This window comes from Heterostelium album (assembly GCF_000004825.1).
Source record: "Heterostelium album PN500 unplaced genomic scaffold PPL_scaffold4, whole genome shotgun sequence".
Lineage (NCBI taxonomy): Eukaryota > Evosea > Eumycetozoa > Acytosteliales > Acytosteliaceae > Heterostelium > Heterostelium album.
In genome coordinates, this window is record NW_008805066.1 from 1,129,739 (window position 1) to 1,149,478 (window position 19,740).

The window sequence follows — 19,740 nt, forward strand, 5'->3', positions numbered from 1 at the left end:
AGATCTTCCATTTCTGTGACTCTGGTGATATCTTTATGTGACGTACATGTCTAAGGACTTATTGTTGTCTAAACCTAGGATGTTATAGCGAGTTAGTATGTTGTTTTATAAACATAATAAAAATTGTATTTTGAATGATTAATTAAAATTTTATAATACTCTAGAGTATATTATTTATTTAATTTGTTAGATAAGTGTGCCAATGGCGATTCAATCATTTGTTTCAGTTAGCTGTTGACACTCTGATCTGCACCGTCTAGACTACTGTCTGTGTATTGTTGAAGTGCAGATCCAATGATACGCTTTTAAACATCCTGCTTTTGGTTCAGTTGTTACCGACACCCACCGAGGAAAGCTACTATAAGAACTTGTATGCACGATTCGAGTGTGATGCTACTTTTTGTAATTACTCTGATGGTGTTTTGCTAAGAGGTACTTCCAAGTCAGTGCTGGTCAGTGTACATGATTCTTGGATGACAAATCGATCAAAGCTTTCTATTGTCTTGTTTCTCTTCTTGTCAATGGTCAATCATCTAACACACTGGATGTAGTAGAGATGTTATCATTAAATTCTATAAATTCACTACCAATCAACCACATTTGAGTATTCTGTAATGATTTATGATAAAAATTTGGTTAGAAATAATCAAATTCTCTTCCTCTTTGCTAAATATTGTGGTTATAGCTTACAATGGAGCTACATTGGTTAATCTTTTGGTTTACTATGATACTTTTGTTGTTTTATATTCAATAAAATAGATAGTAATATTATTTTTATCTATTATAGTTATTTTAAATAAAAATTCACACTTCAATTTTAACAATCTTTACTTTAATCTTAATTTAATAAAAAAAAATTAAAAAAAGTGATCAAAAAAGAAAATGATAGCTGGTCATGATCACTATAAAAAAACTTTTATAACAAACATAAATATTTCTGTTTCAAATATAACAGAAGAGTTTATAGAGAAACGAGGAGTTAATGTTTAGCATCAGTGGTGTTGTAGAACAAACATCAGAATATCCTTCAAGATACACAATCGATTTCGAAACAGTGGATGATAGTGAGATTCCTTCAAGTTGGAGTTACATTCAGAAAAAATTAGATAAAATAAATGTTATTTCTGATCAAAATATGGAGTTACCCCCATCTCTAATGTCCGTTATTAACGAGGACATGACTTATTTCCACCTCGTTGAACTGGGTTATTAAATAGTTCGTAAATGCAAACAATCAACAACTTAATAGTAAAAAAAAAAAAAAAAAATCACTAATTCTATTTTTAATTTACTAATGTATATAACTCTTGTTTTCATCAAAAAAATATGTTGTAAAAGGATAATCATTTGCACTGTGTTTATGATTGGTCAAATCAAAAAAAAGTGTTGCAGTGGTTATAAATCAAATTTTTTGTTGTAAACATTGAAAAGATATGAAAAAAAACAACATTTTTATTATTGGGCAACCATCATACACGACGAAATTTGATTCAAATGAAAAAAGATATTTTTATTTTTCCAAAGATTACTCTGGTTTTCACCCGAAGTGAATAATGTGGTGCATCGAGGTGATAATAAACCTGTTTGATGTTGATGTGGGAATTGTGTTTGCATTCAACAAGTATTCATGTAACCCAAAACAAGGGGTTGATTCAGATTCGTCGAGACTTTGATTGGTTTTATTAAATTTCAAAAATATTTTAAAGAATATTAAGAAATTTAGAAAATTGTAAATTAACTATATTAATATGATCAACATATATATTTTTATAGAATTTTTCTACTTTACTTTTTTTTTTTTTGAAAACCTAATTGATTGAACATCTTGGGATTCAATCTTTTCCAAAGTAGGACGAGTTATAACTCGGGTATCTTCAAATTATTAGGTTATATCAAATTATTATAATTATTATAAAATTAAATAATTTTGAAATCATATGAAATGTAAGAATTTACAAAAAGTATAAATAGAAATGAAAATTAGAACTTTAAATCATCAAATCAACTTCAAATAAATATTCAAATATATAAATATATTTTAAATATAAATACCATTACAATGAAATCCGTTCAAATCCTTTCAATTATGCTTTTGGCTATGCTCGCAGTTGCCTCTGCCTCTGGAAGCGCCTACTTCTTGTTCACTGATGAACATGACGAATTTGTTATCAAACTCTCAGATCCAGTCAGAATTGCTGAAGCTCGTGATATCATCGCCACCGGTTCGACCAAAGGTGTCATGGGTATCATCGTCAAACAAAGAGTCTGGTACAATTTCGAATGGAAATACTATTTGGATCCATCGACCATTACATTCTTTGACTTTGCCATCGAAGTTTGTGATGCCTCCATTGCTTACACTGAGGAACATCTTGCTGAAGTCGGTGGTGCACTCCTTCCAGGAAACAGATGGTGTCCATGGCACTCACGTTTAGTTAGAGAACTCTAAATCAAACAACAACCATTTTCACAACTCTAACAATTTAAATAAACTTTAAAATATAATTTCATATTTTCAAAATTAAAAACTAAATATCTCTATTATTTTAATTCTATGGAAAAAAACATATAAATAATTAAAAACCATATTTTTTGATAGAAAATCACTAGACGAGTCTATTGATATCAAAATTATCAATAAAAAATAAGAATAACTTAAATAAAAATTAAATTAAAATTCCCCAAATGCTAAGTAAAAATAACATTTTATTTATTGTGAAGATGTTGTTGTTGTTGTTGGGAAATAGATTTGTTTAGTTGTTTCATAAATAGTATTTGCTAGAGTTTCTTTGTTTTCTTTTCTATATCCTGCTATAACTTCCAATACATTTCTATTCGAATTATTATTATTATTAAAAGAAAGAAAAGAAAAAGAGTGTTAGCTAAACAAAATAATAATAATAATGATGAAAATGTTGATCATTGTGTGTTGGTGGTTCGGGTTTGGTTTGGATAGTTAAGTTTAGTTTAGGTTACACATACACTATGTAGCAAGGTTCATTTCTTGCTTGAACACATTTGCCTGGTTGATATTTCTCTTTCTTAACACTCTCGAATGTAGTTGTGATATGCTGATAGCCAGAGTGGGTCTTTCTGATATCGCACCAAGGTGCATCCGTTTCAATCAGTAACTTATCAGAAGGAATGGTTGCCATTGATTTCAAGTTTTCCTCTGTCTTTAAAGAACATCCATTTATACCAATATGTAAACCTAATTCGATCAATTGTTTCGCTTCTTCTATTGTTCCATCCTATTTTTGTTTATTTTTAGATAGAATATTCATAATCGAATTAGTATTTGTTTTTTGTTATTCTATTGTATTGTATTATATATATATATATATATACGTACAAATGAATGAACAACACCATAGGTGAATGTATGTCTATACTTCTTTATAACCTCTACAAAATCATTAAAAGCAGCTGAACTTCTTAAATGTAAAAACAAAGGTAACTTGGTTGCTTCGACCAATTTGAACTGTAATTCGAAATATCTTTATGATTTAGAGATAGATATGATATTAATACTTAATAGTGAGTATGTTTGTTTGTTTGTTTGATTATTTGACTGTTTGATTGTAATTACTTACTTTAGTTGTGTTTCTTTTGGACAAAACTCTAATCTATCATAATCTAAACCAAACTCACCGATTGCCACTATTTTATCTTTGTTCTGAGTGTATAGTTCCAATAGAGTATCGATATACTCTTGTTCTCTGTCGATAAACTCTGAGCAACGAGTAGGATGTACACCGATCGTGGTGAATAGACGATTCGATTTATTATCGTATTGCTCGATGATCGATAGTGATTGCTTTACTTCTTCGATGCGACCAGAGGTAATCATTATCTTTTCGAGACCATTGTTCCACGCGCGCTCTAAGACTATCTGTAGATCTGCTTGATGTTTAGCTTTGCCATGGTAGATACCTTGGTACATATCATCTATGAAAGTAAATAAAGAGATAAAGATAGGATTATCATAATGAATATATTATAAAAGTAATAAGATATTTTATATATATAGATGAGATGATATACCAGTTAAATTTACACCAATATCAATGAACTTCATGTTTTATATATCTTAGTATTTTTAAGTCTCCTAATAGTCTAAATTTGTAAAAAACAATAATTTAATAAATTTGTTTTTCGATGAGATCGATACCAAATAGATGATATGTGGTGACTGTTATGATTATCACTAAATAGCATCTGTGGTGACTGTTTGTTTCAATCTAATAATTTAAATCTACAAAGTGAGTAGTGGCTGTCTAATGAATGCAATACTAACTCTGAATAGTCTATAGCTATTAGATAGAAGCGATTGCGGTCTTCTAGTACTAAGTCCAGTGAAGAACGTATGAAGATTCACAATATGCGATTTGAAATGTCATGCCAAGACACGAATGGAAATCTCAAACATCATTAGATTCTCGCGCTCTTTCCTCGTTAATCATCATTCTTACTTCAAAGAATAGAAATTCAGCATGAATTAGAACGTTGCAGTTTTGCCCCATATATATGAGACCTGTTTTCAAAGGAAACAGCGGCCTGGTCTGCTAACAGGCGTAGCCAATAGTGATCACCAAATGAAGGACCAATATTCAGATATTCAAACATGAGGTATATAGATTCTTGATTTGAAAGTGATCATTTCTTCAGGGATAAGATACTCTTTAACAATTTTCGCAGTGACTAAAGAAAATTTTGATTCCAAAAGAAAGAATTTAAAATTAAAGAAAACTGGTAAGTTTGCAACAAAATTAACTTTTTTGTGAGGGATGAGAAAAAAAATAGTGTTTGATTTTCAGAGGGAGTTATGATACTCATTTTACAAAAAAATTTATAAATTGGAATTGTTTTATTAATAAAAAACAATACTTATTAAAGTCATTTTAATTTTATCTCTATGTATAATAGTTTTTAAACATGTCAAATTACCCTCCACAAACATATCCTCAACAATACCTACAAAATGGATACCCACCACAAGGTTATCCACCACAAGGATACCTACAACAAGGATATCCACCTCAACAATCACAACCGGAACCACCAAAACAAATCGCTACTAGAGAATGTTTCCATTGTAGTGGTGATGGCGACAAACAATGTTTCTTTTGTCATGGATCAGGAAGAAGTAAAATCGGTGGATTGGTAAGTAATATTTAATTATTTTTATTATTTTTTTTTATAAAAAACAAATATTAAAATATTTTATTTAAATTTATTAAATCATAGAGTTGTATTCATTGTAATGGAAAGGGAAGAGAGAAATGTTTCCACTGTAAAGGTAAAGGATATCAGGAATATGATCCCAATGCTGCTTGTTGCACTATCTTATAAGATAAACAAAAAAAAAAAAAAACAAAATTATTTTAACTTATTTGTATAATAAAATCATTCCAACCAAATTTTTATATTTTGAATATTATTCAAAAAATGTTTTGCAAAACTTGCTGATGAAAAAAAAAAGGTAAAAATTGATCGTTTGATCTTGATTCGCAAACGATTAATTTCATGAACCAAATAGCTAAGAGTTTAAGGAATAGAGAAAAGCCAAATATTTAACTTCAATAATATCCCTCCATTTACTGTGAAAATAAAATTCTTAACTTTTTACTCTTATGATGTTTTTTCTACTTTTTTTAACCTCTTAAAAATATTTTTCTTTTTTTCTTCATAAATGACTTGTAATTTATTTAGATTAATAAAAAAATGGATTATTTATTAAATTTTTTTTAAAAAAATGTTATTTTTTAGGAAATTTAAATGGGTAAACGTTTTATTAAAACTATTTTAAAATGAAATTGATGTAGATGCACTACACGCTCTATTTTTATTAATAATATCTCTAAAGAATGGTTCACATTGATTGGATTCAATGGAATATTTAAAATTACAACCATTGGAAGAACCAAATGAATAGATATAACTTGATGTTGGTGATTCTCGATGATACATCACATATGTATACTGTTCATATGTGATAGGAATAACATTGAGATTGATTGTTTGATTGGCTTCAACATTGTATTTGATGAATCGTTTGTTTTTCATATCCAATATGAAGAAATTTCCATTGTTATCGTGACATCCTGACCATGGTTTAATGTCAATTTGATGATCTGTTATCGTTTTATTTGTTAAATCGAATTGAAATATCAAATTTGGACTGAATGCTACTGAATATAATGAACCTTTGAAGATCATTGATGATACTTGCATACCATATCCATAAGGTAATTGATGATATGATTCAAATTTCATTGTCTTGATGTTGAATCGATCAATTCTACGTATATCATAACCATTCACTAAATAGATGTGATCTTGACCATCATAACAAACTGATATATAAATATCACCTCTGATTCCTTTGATATCACCAATATGTTCAATTGATTTCGATTTCATTGATATTTTAATCCATTTGTTTTCATTTCCAGTTCCACCGAATATATAGATATATTCATCAATTGAAACAATCGATGGAGCTGTAGAATCAAATTGATAATCAAACTTTAATTCTTCAATTGAATTGTTGTTTGATGTGTTGATAAGTGTTGCTCCCATTTCATGGTGAGTTGTGAAAATATAAGATTGTTTATTATCATTGTTGTTTGTTGTTGTATCTATTGATTCAGTTGGTTCAATTTTATCAAGTTTGATTGATTGTTTAATGATTGAATTCAATTGATTGAAGTCAGGTTGTTTGATTGATAATTTATATGATGATAATGTTAAGTTATTATTGTCTGTGTTTGTTGTTGATTCATTGAATTGATTGTTGTATTTATGAATGATATCTAATAATAATGATGTAGATGAGTTGGAGTGTTGTTTGGTAAGTTCATCAATATTGAAATTATTATTTTTATCAAAATAAAACAATGTTTGATTATTATGATTGATGAATGATTGTAATGATGAACTTGTTGTTATTGATTCCATTATTGTTGTTGTTGAATAGAATGTTGTTGTATCTGTTATAATTGATGTATCCTCATTACTAATATTATTATTATCATTATTATCACTACTATTATTATTATTATTATTTAATTTATTTAATATATTGATAGTATTTATTAAATATTTCAAATTCTTAACATTATTATCGATTTGATTTATGATTGTATGTTTATCATTGAAAATATCTTTTTGTAGTTTATGTTCTTCAGTGGTTAGATATTGATGTAATTGTTCAAAGTGTTGTTTGATTTCATTCTCTGTTGTTGATAATCTTTGATATCTGGATGTCGATGATCTTAATGATTCCCAAAGAGATTTAAGTTTATTGTTGATTTGTGATTTGAAATTATTACTATTTTTATTACTATTACTATTATTCGAACAATGATTATTGGTTGTTGTTGTGGTGGTGTCAATAATATCATCTAATTTTAATGTACTCAATGAATGTTTGATTTCATCGATATCTTCAATTTGATTAAAATGATCAGGTTGATCTTTGCTATGATTGAAAATACATTTTGAACACATCAAATGATTACATTGATAACAAATGAATTTGTGTGATTTCTGATGATTTAAACATTTAATTGTCATAATTAACTTTACTACTTTTAATAATTTATTTTGATTTTAATTCAGTGAAAAAAAAAAAATAAAACAAACAGATTTAAAAAATTAAATTTTTACATTAATAACGTTATGGAAATTTTCTTCTCTTTTTCAAAGAATAAAACATCTACAGTGAATATTCTATAATTAATCATTTTTTAATAAAATTAATAATTCAATTAAAATAATAAATTAAGTCAAGATGAAGAGTGGTTAATTTTTTGTTTTAGTTTTATTTTTGTTTAAATAAGTGTAAAAGATAATATTTCCTATGGAAGGTGTTACTAAAGATATGTTAAGATATAATTAATAGTTATTAATACAAGTTATTTGTTGTGATTTCGAGTTTTGATAAATTAATACTGAACTTCAGTTTAAATTTCATAATAGATAACATATAAATTATTTCATATGGTGATATTATTGAGCCTTACTCGTAATCCTGTGATCAAATAGTTTGTCATACTATGGGTCATTATTGTTAATTTAATATTATTCATTATTATTTATTTAAATAGTTCTTCTACCAGCATAAGTTAACAAAATAGAAACAGATCTCAAATGTAGAGTAGTTTCTTTTGGTCGTTGTAATAAATTCTATACGATTACTTGGTGATGTGTACAATGATGATAGGTCTTATTTCTGTAAATGCAAATAAAACATATTCAAAGGTTACAAAAAATATATATAGAGGAATTGTAATTATTCATTATTTGTTGTCAATTACTAATACTATTATTATAATGAAAATAGTTGATTTTAAGTTCTAAGATTATTTGTATGTGATTGATCTATTAGTACGTTAGGGTTTGTACAAAAGATTGTATGAATTAAACATGATTGATATATTATATGATATATGAGACTGAAGCTATTCCTATTACTTGCACTTTAACTACTTGTATTACTTGTACTATTAAATATTGTCGTTGCTTAATGTAATTAATAACTGACTAAAAGTAGAGCTATAGCTTGCTATTATATAATCTACACCTTCCTAACAAAAGAAACAATTATGATAGAATAACTAATATATAAAACATATGAAAATACATATCTTTACAACTACTACATTCTTATATATAACGATAAATAATAAATTTGACGCTCATGAGAGGTAGGAAACGCCGGATAGTCCACCATGTTTATCTATAAGATTTGTATACATTTTAGAGTGATAGTTGATTGGAATGATACAAGATGAATGAATTCATTATAATTTAAATAATTGTATATAGACTAGATTATTGGGAGTAGATTAAGTTCCCTATAATATATGATGATTGAGATAACTATTGATTCTATCTTCATTAATTTCTTCTCCTCATTCTTTAATCTATTATTTTATTTAATTTAATAATTTTGTGTTTAATATAAAATCAGATCTTGTGAAATTCATTATTTTTAGAATTTCTATTTTTATATTTTTAATATTAATGACATTCATAATCTAGATTCATAGTATCTGATTGAAACAATTATATCTAATTTATTTAAAAAAATTTATTTTTTGCTGCTGTTTTAAAAGGTATACCTATTTAAACTATTTTAAAATGAAATTGATGTAGATGCACAACAAGCTCTATCTTTATTAACAATATCTCTCAGGAATGGTACACATTGATTGGATTCAATTGAATATCTGAAATTACATTGATTAAAAGTTCCAAATGAATAGATATAACTAGATGTTGGTGATTCTCGATGATACATCACAAATGTAGACCCATTTTTGTGAGGATTTATATCGAGATTGATAGTTTGCTTGGTTTCAACATTGTATTTGATGAATCTATGGTTTTTTCTATCCAATATGAAGAAATTTCCATTGTTATCATGACATCCTGATAATGGTTTAATGTCAATTCGATGATCTGTTATCGTTTTATTTGTTAAATCGAATTGAAATATCAAATTTTGGTGGTATGATACTGAATATAATGAACCTTTGAAGATCATTGATGATACTTGCATATCATATCGATCAGGTAATTGATGATATGACTCAAATTTCATTGTTTTGATGTTGAATCGATCAATTCTATTCTTTGTATTGGCACCATTCACCAAATAGATATGATCTTGACCATCATAACAAACTGACACATAGCAATCACCTTTGATTCCTTCGATATCACCAATATGTTCAATCGATTTCGATTTGGCTGATATTTGAATCCATTTGTTTTCATTTCCAGAACCACCGAATATATAGATATATTCACCAATTGAAACAATCGATGGGGCTGTATTTACAAATTGATAATCAAACTGTAATTCTTCAATTGAATAGTTGTTTGATGTGTTGATAAGTGTTACTCCATTTGGTTTGTTTGTTGTGAAAATATAAGATTGTTTATTATCATTGTTACTTGTTTGTTGTTGTTGTAATATTATCAAGTTTGATTGATTGTTCAATGATTGAATTCAATTGATCGAAATCAGGTTGTTTGATTGATAATTTATATGATGATAATGTTAAGTTATTATTGTCTGTGTTTGTTGTTGATTCATTGAATTGATTGTTGTATTTATGAATGATATCTAATAATAATGATGATGAATCTGAGGAATGTTGTTTGAGAAGTGAATCAATATTAAATACACCAAAATGTTCATTGAACAATGTTTGATTATGATGATTGATGAATGATTGTAATCGAATTCGTAACTTGTTGTTATTGATTCCATTATTGTTGTTGTTGAATATAATGTTTTTGTATCTTCAATTGTTGGTTGTTCATCAGAACTACTATTAGTATCATTATTAATATCGTTATTACTATTTAATTTATTAAATATATTGATAATATTAACTAAATATTTCAAATTCATAACATTATTATCGATTTGATCTGTGATTGTATGTTTATAATTGACAATATCTCTTTGTAGTTTATGTTCTTCAATGATTAGATATTGATGTAATTGTTCAAAGTGTTGTTTGATTTCATTCTCTGTTGTTGACAATGCTTGATAGAGAGTTGTAGATGATCTTAATGATTCCCATAGATATTTAAGTTTATTATTGATTTGTGAAATGTGATTACTGTTATTACTATTATTTTTAGTACCATCATTATTATTGGTTGTTGTTGTTGTTGGGGTGTCAATAATATCATCTAATTTTAATGTACTCAATGAATGTTTGATATCATCGATATGTTCCCATTGATCGAAATGATCAGGATGATCTTTGCTATGAATACTGACACATTTTGAACACATCAAACAATTACATTGATAACAAATGAATTTGTGTGATCTTTGATGATTTAAACATTTAATTGTCATTATTAACTTTCTAAAATAAGTAAAAATACTAATGGATCTTCGATTTATCAAGATCAAAAAAAATAAAAAACAAAAAAATTTTTAATTTTTATTATTTTTGTTGTCTTATTTCTAAAAAACATCTGCTACTATTACCCTACTTTAATAATTTAAAAAAACAAAATAAAAAAGTTGTTGGTAGAACATAAAAACATAGTTTTTCTTACTTGAGATTCAAAAAAAATAAAAAATTATTAAGATTTTATTATATACAAAGAATAAATGAAGTTAATTTAGATGTTTTTTTTTTAAGGACTGTTATAAGATAGTGCAACAGGCAGCATTTGGATCATATTCCTGATATCCTTTTCCTTTACAGTGGAAACATTTATCTTTTCCTTTTCCATTACAATGAATACAGCTCTATGATATTATAAATTAAAATAAAATTAAAATATTACTTACCAATCCACCCATTTTACTTCTTCCTGATCCATGGCAAAAGAAACATGGTTTATGACCTTCTCCACTACAGTGGAAACACTCACAAATAGCAATTTGTTTTGGTCGTTCTGGTTGTGATTGTTGTGGATATCCTTGTTGTGTTGGATATCCTTGCTGTGTTGGATAACCTTGTTGTGGTGGATATCCTTGTTGTGAAGGGTATCCTTGTTGTGGGAACATATTTAGAGGAAAAGGTTGTGGTTGTGGGTAATTTGACATTTTTATATAAAATTATTCTTTATAAAAAAGTATTTGGAATATAAATCTATTTCCTTTATTTAATATATTTCGAAATGGATATCAAAAGTTTCAAAGTCTAGATCCATACTTAAATGAGGGAATCAACTGAAATGGATAAAAAAAGAGGTGATTTAAGTCAAACCGTGAAAAATTTTTTGTTAACTTAGAAATCTGAAATTTTTGGTATAAACACTAAATTTTTCTCAAATCATAGCGAAAAACACTTGTAGCTGAGGGAAAAAGTTAATTATCATCAAGAAACTATATAGTCATCCCTTTATTGATTTATAATCTATTTCACTTGCAAGACAGTCTCTATTTTTAAGGTATATCATATTAATGGATTTTCGATAAACAAGAATTTCTATTTTAAGTAAAAATTAAAATAAAAATAAATTAAGTGGTGATTTACGTTAAATTTGTTCGTTTTTTATTATAAAAATAAAAAATTTAAAATTTTATTTGTTAATTTTTTTGATAAAAATAATAAATCCGGAAAAAAGGTGTAACTGATTTCAATACTACTACATAATCATTGGAGTAACTGATTGAGCTTTATGATGCTCTATGAATCTATCAAGATCGTCATAAGTAAGATCAGTTGGTTCAGAGCTGATTGATATTGGTTTTAGATCTCTTAGAAGATTACGAATTTTCTTGCCTTGTTCCTCTTTCTTTTCCTCTTTGAATAGGAATTCATCTTTTACAGTTCCTATAACAGAGTCGAATGCAGTTTGTTGGTCAGATGATGATGATGATGTTGTTGTTGATGATACTGAAGATGTTGTTGTTGTTGTTGTTGTTGTTGTTGTTGATTGTTGTTGTTGTTGTTTCTGTTGTTCTGTTCTGTCACGATCGACCATCGATGTTATCACCTCATCGACACTGTCAGTGGTAACCAATTTCTCTACGTAGACAGGCTTGGTCTGACCGATACGATGAGCTCTCTTAATGGCTTGACGTTCTTTCGCAAGATTCATAATGGGATCTACTATCAGGATGTGTGTTGCCTTGGTAATATTGATACCGTACGCTGCCAAATCGGTATTCATAACGATCACTTTGTAGTCTTGATTCGTTTGGAACGTTAGAATGGCATCTGCTCTCTCTTTCTTTGAGATACCGGTATGATATTGAAGGAACCTCAGCTGTGGCATATCACTCTTAATCATAAATATAATATCGTACAACATTTCATTGAATTGACTAAATATAATGATTTGACCATCTATTTCCTAATATTTAAATAGTAATAATAACAAATATTAATAAAAAATAACTTAAAATTAAATATAAAAAAGGATACAAACCTCTATTCTCTTCTTAATATAATTTAACTTTGATGATTGGATCTCTTGATTCTTATGACTTGAATCTATATTATTTACAATACCCAATACTGTATTATTACTTTTTTGATTATTATTATTGTTGTTGTTATTATTATTATTATTATCTTGTATTAGATTCGGTATCTCTTTTACTTGTATATCATCATTAAATCTAACAGATTTCGTTGCTTTTGTGGTTGTTGTAGTTGTTGTATTATTAGGTATAGATATTGGTTCATGATCCATGTTTGATGGTGTATCATGATTACCATTTTCGTGATTAAAATTGTTTGTTGTTGTTGTAGTATCTTCTTTTGGCTTATTATTATTGTTTGTTTCATTCTTAAAAAAGATGAATGAATTGATGTTTATCGATTTATCAGCAGCATACTTATCATAGGATACAGCTTCCATATACTTTAGTATTTCTAAAAGTTTAAGCTTATCGTGTCTTGGAATAATTGTATCGTCTCTTAGAATTGCTGTTGTTGCTGCATCTCTACATATTAATCTTTGTGCCTAAATAAATATTATTATTATGAAGTAAGTAAAGTAAATAAAGGCTATATAATATTATACTATTCGATTGATTGAATACTATACATACTTCATCTAAACCCATTGTAAAGAAACATGCTTTTCTAAGATTTGTAAATACTTCCATTGCGAAACGTTGGTTGTTTGCCGAGAAAAGTGAGTCAGGACCTTCGTATTGTGATGCTAAAAGATTGGTTTGCACTTGATAAACGATTTCGTTGTATTTGGTCTTCTCTTCGGTGTTTGGTGCGACGTGTACAACATCGATGTGTAGCGGTGGTAGTTTGACATCCTGCTCTATCAGCTTGAGTGGTGTACGCACCGATATCGAGTTGACCAACTGCGCCAGCCTATCGACCGCTGCCGGAACAAACTTGTTAATCGGTCGTGAGAATCGCTTCGACCAGAAATCACTTATCGAGTATGGGTAGAACTGCAAGAACTTCATTATCGAACCAAAGTTGGAGAGTTCATTGGAGAGCACCGACGAAGAGATCGGTGTACCACTGACTATCCATCGGCGTTCCGATCGAATGATTCTCGGAATCGTACTGAGATTCGTCGAGTTGTTACCGACTACATGACCTTCATCTACGATGACACGCAGCCAATAAACACCGAGAATAGGATCACACGATCTATCTGTATTACTTATTTTGCTATGTGATAACAGAATGACATGATACTGTACCAATTGTTCTGAACTCAATATCTTTTGATCTTTTGTTATCATTTTATATCTAATTACTTGATGCTAAAAAACAAATAAATAAGTAAGTATAATAAAGTATTAGTTAATGCTAATATAATACAATGAGTATATGTTAGATTAATGTTTTTAACATTAACTTTCTACATACTCTATTTAATTCATGTGCCCATTGATAAAGTATTTGATCGGGTGCAATAATCAATGTAGTTCCAGAGAATATGTAATTCTTAATATGTGGAGCATAGTCATGTCTCAAAGATATTCTTCTCTTTATAAAATATCCGTATGATAAAGGTATCTTTTCAATGTAATCTATAAACTCTAATGGTAATTCAAGTGATTCATAAGGTATACCTTTCATTCTAATTTGTCTCTTTAAAATAAATAATAGTTAATTTATAAATCGATATTATAATGTTAACATAGCATAACATAACATAACTTACTGCACAAAGATAGAATAAAGTTTGATGTTTTGATGATCCAACATTGAGAATCGCGTTTGCATTCATTGTATCTTGTTCGTTAGTTGTTGTTGTTGCTGTTGTTGTTGTTGTTGTTTGATCTAAATCGATTGGTGTTTGTAAGTTTCCATAGTTGTCGTATTGTGTGTAGGCAGGTGGATGTGTAACTACCCATTCGTTGCCATCGTCTAGCGGTGGCTGTGCATGACTTCCAAGTGTCGAGAGTATCAGTGCAATACATATGATTGTCTTTCCAGTACCCATCTCCTCACATAGAATACCACCTTTACACGAACTGGTAGTTGGTGGTTTGTCGGCGGTTCCAGCCAGTATCGTACCATCTAGAATATTCTTATAACCAGTAACTTCACCATCGTCATTCACCACCGGATCATACATAGGATCGCTCCTCTCCACTTGATTCAACTCGATCTCCAACATCCTATTCAAACTAGATTGCTGATAGCCATACAATTTCATATTTGGATTCATCCCATAAACCTCTGCAATCTCCACTCTCCTAGGTGTATCAATTGCATTCATAATATATTCAAAACTAAACTTTTCTTTCTATGATTGTTAAAGAAGAAGATTAGTTAGTTAGTTAGTTGTGGATTACTTTGTTTGAGAATGATTGTTTCTTACATCTTGATCACTTAGTTGATCGAATGGTAGTTTCTTCTTTGCGGTTGATTCCAATTGTTTTTGTAGTTTTGCTTTGGCAGCGGCAGACATTACACCGACAACTCTTGGTTTCTTTGATTTCGATGAGTCCGATTGGTTGGGAGGTGAATCAGTCTTTGCTTGATTCGATTCCGATACATTGACGGATGTTGCCACCAGTTTCGATACTCTCCTCTTCTTTGAGAATGCCGTTTGTAGGTCGAACAACTCCAGTAGAATCTTCTGGTTCAGCTTCAACAGCGCTGTTGCAACCATTTCACTGGCACTCTCTGAGAGCTCCTCCGAGCGCTCATCGAATCCGACATCGCCTATCGACAGCAGCAGATCGTTCTTATAGCCATTGAAATCATTGGAGTAGTGTTTGTTTCTGATTCCATTGAGTATCGATTGTAGAGTTACAGTTCCGACACGATAGATATTGGTTTCAAAATGTTCGGCGGTTGTCTCTTTCAAGAAGATATCACGTTCCTCGGCAATGCCAACGCCCGCCAACAATTCCTTTGGACAACTCTTTAGTTCCTTCTTGAAGATCTGATAGGACTGGAAAGTGAATCGTGAGCTTGGCAAATAGGTATTCTCATTGATAAACAGTTGTGCTTCGGCTTCTCTCATCAGCTTGGTATGCCATTTCTCTAGTATAGTTAACCAGTATGATCTATCTTGTTTATTATCATCATCATCGTCATTGATGTTTATAGATTCTTCCTGACTTTGTGTATGTGCTTCTGATTGTGATTGTTCTTTAACATCTTTATTAATAGACAACATTGTGCGCTTACATATATCTACAATAGGATAATGCAATGATCAAACAAATCATATGATCACTTTTTTTTGAACTTTTTTTCATTTAATTAATTTAATGAAATATTTATTTTAAAATTTTTGGGAAATCTTTGATTTTTTTTGGAAGTTCAAAGAAATTTCAAAAGTTTGATGATTGTTTTTGATCATTCTGCTATCTAAAGATCATTCAAAAGACGCCACTACTTTTCCATCAAATAATTGTTTTTTTTTTATTTTTTTATTTTTTTTTGTTTTTTTTTTAATTTGGTGGACCAATAACCATATCTACTCAATCGATCACAAAATAAATAAAAAAAGGAGATATTTGTTTAACTTTTAGTATTGTTTTATGATAATTCGATCGATTTAATCTTTTTAATCGAAAAAAAAAAAATCGTTAATTTCGCAAAAAAAAAAAATTATTATTTTTACAAATGAGGCAATTGAAAAAATAAAAAAGATATTTTTGATCCAAAAAAAATAGTGAAAAAAATGATTAAATTGAAAAAAAAAAAAATTTTCATGAATTCGTAGGTAAAGTTTGCAAAGGAAAACGGAATCTCTCTATCACCCAATCAAATGGATGATCATTGTCCAAAAAATCTACCGTTTCAATAATCTCAATTTGAGATTAGTGGGTGATCATAGTTTTTTTATTATTGTAATTATTCATGAACACATCAGTGATTGTTTGTCGAGTTGTTTTGTTGTGCTAATATTCAAAATAAATCAACACAAAACTCTATCTGTTTTTGATTTCATTGGATATCAAAATGTTGATGGTGTAAAGAATTGAAAGATGGCTCACCAACGTCGCCTCTTTAAGGTACCGCTTTTTTTTCCTTAAAAAGATCAACAACAAACAATTTATTAATAATAATGTTTTATATTCTATTCAACGTGTGCGGTACTCTCTTATGGCGAATCAATAAAATCATTTAATAGTCTATTTCAAAATTCATTATTTATTTATATCTATAAAAAGAAAAGAAATAGAATAACTTACTATTTTAATTAATTATTTCTATTCTATTTCTTTTCATTTACTTATTTATATTATTTATTTTGTTTATTTATAGAAAAAAAATAAATAGAAATGATAGGAATTAAAAATAATATAAATTTATTTGTAATATTAGTAGTATTAATAATTTTCATTGTTAATTGTGGTGATAATTATTTGGTTGATGCGGCGGTCAATACCAAAACAAAGATAGCTGTCATCACTGGAGGTAGTTTCGATGATCTCGGTTTCAATGCCGTTATCAACGAAGGAAGAGTAAAGGCACAGAGAGCAACCGAGATATTGCATTTCGATCTCTTTTCGAATGTTCATATCGACACGCTGAACGACACCATCCAGTGGTGTGTCGACGAAGGATACACCGGTATCATTTCGCTGGCGGTGGAGGTAGCCACTCAAGTCCGACTGAACGCTGCCAAATTCCCACTGGTAAAGTTCTTGGCGTTCGGTAGTCTGGCGACCACTCCAAATCTCAGTTGGGCCACCTACAACATTGGAATTATGCAGTACGTCGTCGGTTATTTCGCCGGGCTGATGACCAAGACCGGAAAGATTGGATACATTGCACCGGGTGAACCACTCGTCAAGAATTACAATGCCAATGCACTGTTTGTCGGTGCGAGACGATCCAATGAAACCGCTCAGGTTCTCATTTATAATACTGGCGATTGGATTATCCCGGATGTCTCTGTTGGTGCTACCGATCAGCTCATTGCCAAAGACATTGATTTCCTCAGTAACAACCAAGACGATCAATCGGCCAACATCCAAATGATCAAAAGAGGTTATTTCGGTTTGGGAACCAACGGATTTCCACAGAACAGAATCTACGGTGAGCAAATCGCAATGGGTGTCTGTCATAATTGGACTCAGGTTTTCATCGATTTCGCAAATATAGTTATCACCAATTCATCGAAATCATTTAAATTCTATGGAGAGTTTTATAATGGTTTTCTATATCTTGATAAATTTGGTTTTTATGTAAGTTATTACTTAACTTTATAATAATATAGTTATATTAATATTAATTATCTGATATTTATTTAGGTTCCACAAGTTGTACAACAAAAAGTTCAGGATGAAATTAAAAATTTAAGTTCAGTACCAAGAGCTCAACATCCATACTTTTGTAATAAATACAATAGAGAACTCTACAATTTGAACAATTCAATTTTCGGAGCAGAGTTACCAGCCAACAATTGTCTGACAAACAGTCAGTTTTTCAGGCTGAACTCTGATTACGATGGTATGCACTGGCAAGGTTTCTATAGTGTTCCTCTTACCAGAGTCGATGTAAAGCATTCGATTCTCTATGGATTTACTATCACTTCGGGTGTGCTGATTGCTCTTTCTCTGGTGTTGCTTGCTATGATTGGATGGTTTAGAAATGCTCATTCCATTAGATCGGCAAGTCCTTTCTTCTCTGCTACAATCATTATCGGTGGAATTATGACTTATATTGGTGCCATTATTTATGCGTTGCCGCCATCCAACGGTTCCTGCGTTGCAAAGTTCTGGATGTTGGCGATTGGCTATGCGCTTATGGTTGGATCGCTGGTGGTTAAGAACATTAGAATCTGGATGATTTTCGACAACTCTGAGTTGAGAGTAGTCAAGGTAACCAACTACCAATTGATGCCGTGGGTAGCCGGTATCGTAGCGATTATGGTTGTGCTGCTGGCGTTGATGACCGCGCCGGCTGTTGGCGACATCAAGATGGTGCAAGTCGACTGGCGATCAGAGGATGCCAACGATCTCAGTAAGTATGAATACGCCAACGTTTGTATCATGGGTAGAACAGCGTCGATCATCCTCTACGTGCTCTTGGGAGTGTTTGGAGTGCTGATGGCAACCGGTGTATTTGTATCGTGGAAAATCAGAACTGTCGACATTGAGGAGTTCAACGAGAGTAAACCCATTGCCAACACACTGTATGCCGGACTGTTTTCGATTTTCGTAATCATCAGTTTGATGATTTCACCGCAGTCGGTCAACAATGAAACCACCATTATTTGCTCGGCCGTACTGTTTATCACAACCATTTCACTTGGTATTCTATTTTTACCGAAATTCATTAGAATCTATCTCTATGGCGCCAACACATCGAACGTCTTCAATAGAAGTGGTAAGCAGACGAGAAGTACAGCCACCGGTGGTAAAACCGTCAGTGATGGAAATCTCACACAATTCAACGATGAAGAGGGTGAAAGTCGTGCGGCACCCGCCACCTCGCATGACACCTCGAGTGGTTCGATAGCAACTCTCGAAAGAACAGACAGTAGGTCAATGGTAAACAGAAGCAACAGTCAAATAATAACAAAAGATCAGTTAACCATTAGTGTTTCAAACGAGAAACCAAATGACGATCTTGAAATGGAACAACCTTAAAGGATATCATATTTATATATAGAAAATAATAGAACTTTAAAAACTTTTGTTAGAAAATAAAATCAAAAAGTTGAATAATAATAATAAAAAGAAGTCAAGTGCACTTTTACTACACACTTACCACACTATTTTATACATATCGTGGCAACACGTTCGATCAACTCGATTTTCTTTTCACGCAACAACTCTACGAGCGAAGATGG

General features: G+C 30.1%; 8 protein-coding genes across 8 annotated transcripts; 3 read left to right on the forward strand and 5 right to left on the reverse strand.

Moving 5' to 3' along the window:
• Nucleotides 1-2,059: 2,059 nt before the first annotated feature.
• Nucleotides 2,060-2,449, forward strand: PPL_05015 (uncharacterized protein; the record flags this gene model as incomplete). Its single annotated transcript, XM_020575911.1, has 1 exon — nt 2,060-2,449. The coding sequence occupies one exon, from the start codon at nt 2,060-2,062 to the stop codon at nt 2,447-2,449; it is 390 nt and encodes a 129-aa protein (XP_020434227.1).
• A 261-nt stretch (nt 2,450-2,710) lies between these two features.
• On the reverse strand, nt 2,711-4,078 carry PPL_05016 (TatD family hydrolase; the record flags this gene model as incomplete). The annotated part of the gene is made up of 5 exons (XM_020575912.1): nt 2,711-2,831; nt 2,983-3,251; nt 3,353-3,497; nt 3,594-3,948; nt 4,045-4,078. The coding sequence occupies 5 exons, from the start codon at nt 4,076-4,078 to the stop codon at nt 2,711-2,713; spliced, it is 924 nt and encodes a 307-aa protein (XP_020434228.1).
• Nucleotides 4,079-4,935: 857 nt separating this feature from the next.
• Nucleotides 4,936-5,717, forward strand: PPL_05017 (uncharacterized protein; the record flags this gene model as incomplete). Its single annotated transcript, XM_020575913.1, has 3 exons — nt 4,936-5,163; nt 5,248-5,299; nt 5,713-5,717. 3 exons carry the CDS (start codon nt 4,936-4,938, stop codon nt 5,715-5,717), a joined length of 285 nt encoding a protein of 94 aa, XP_020434229.1.
• Nucleotides 5,718-5,805: 88 nt separating this feature from the next.
• PPL_05018 (kelch repeat-containing protein) lies at nt 5,806-8,093 on the reverse strand (the record flags this gene model as incomplete). The annotated part of the gene is made up of 2 exons (XM_020575914.1): nt 5,806-7,592; nt 8,060-8,093. The coding sequence occupies 2 exons, from the start codon at nt 8,091-8,093 to the stop codon at nt 5,806-5,808; spliced, it is 1,821 nt and encodes a 606-aa protein (XP_020434230.1).
• A 1,049-nt stretch (nt 8,094-9,142) lies between these two features.
• Nucleotides 9,143-10,888, reverse strand: PPL_05019 (uncharacterized protein; the record flags this gene model as incomplete). The annotated part of the gene is made up of 2 exons (XM_020575915.1): nt 9,143-9,965; nt 10,200-10,888. The coding sequence occupies 2 exons, from the start codon at nt 10,886-10,888 to the stop codon at nt 9,143-9,145; spliced, it is 1,512 nt and encodes a 503-aa protein (XP_020434231.1).
• Nucleotides 10,889-10,979: 91 nt separating this feature from the next.
• Nucleotides 10,980-11,590, reverse strand: PPL_05020 (uncharacterized protein; the record flags this gene model as incomplete). Its single annotated transcript, XM_020575916.1, has 2 exons — nt 10,980-11,024; nt 11,333-11,590. 2 exons carry the CDS (start codon nt 11,588-11,590, stop codon nt 10,980-10,982), a joined length of 303 nt encoding a protein of 100 aa, XP_020434232.1.
• A 290-nt stretch (nt 11,591-11,880) lies between these two features.
• Nucleotides 11,881-16,189, reverse strand: PPL_05021 (DEAD/DEAH box helicase; the record flags this gene model as incomplete). Its single annotated transcript, XM_020575917.1, has 9 exons — nt 11,881-11,926; nt 12,140-12,846; nt 12,922-13,461; nt 13,550-13,771; nt 13,991-14,233; nt 14,340-14,564; nt 14,638-15,225; nt 15,301-16,088; nt 16,129-16,189. The coding sequence occupies 9 exons, from the start codon at nt 16,187-16,189 to the stop codon at nt 11,881-11,883; spliced, it is 3,420 nt and encodes a 1,139-aa protein (XP_020434233.1).
• Nucleotides 16,190-17,221: 1,032 nt separating this feature from the next.
• grlD (class C G-protein coupled receptor) lies at nt 17,222-19,537 on the forward strand (the record flags this gene model as incomplete). Its single annotated transcript, XM_020575918.1, has 2 exons — nt 17,222-18,130; nt 18,197-19,537. The coding sequence occupies 2 exons, from the start codon at nt 17,222-17,224 to the stop codon at nt 19,535-19,537; spliced, it is 2,250 nt and encodes a 749-aa protein (XP_020434234.1).
• Between the last annotated feature and the right edge of the window lie 203 nt (nt 19,538-19,740).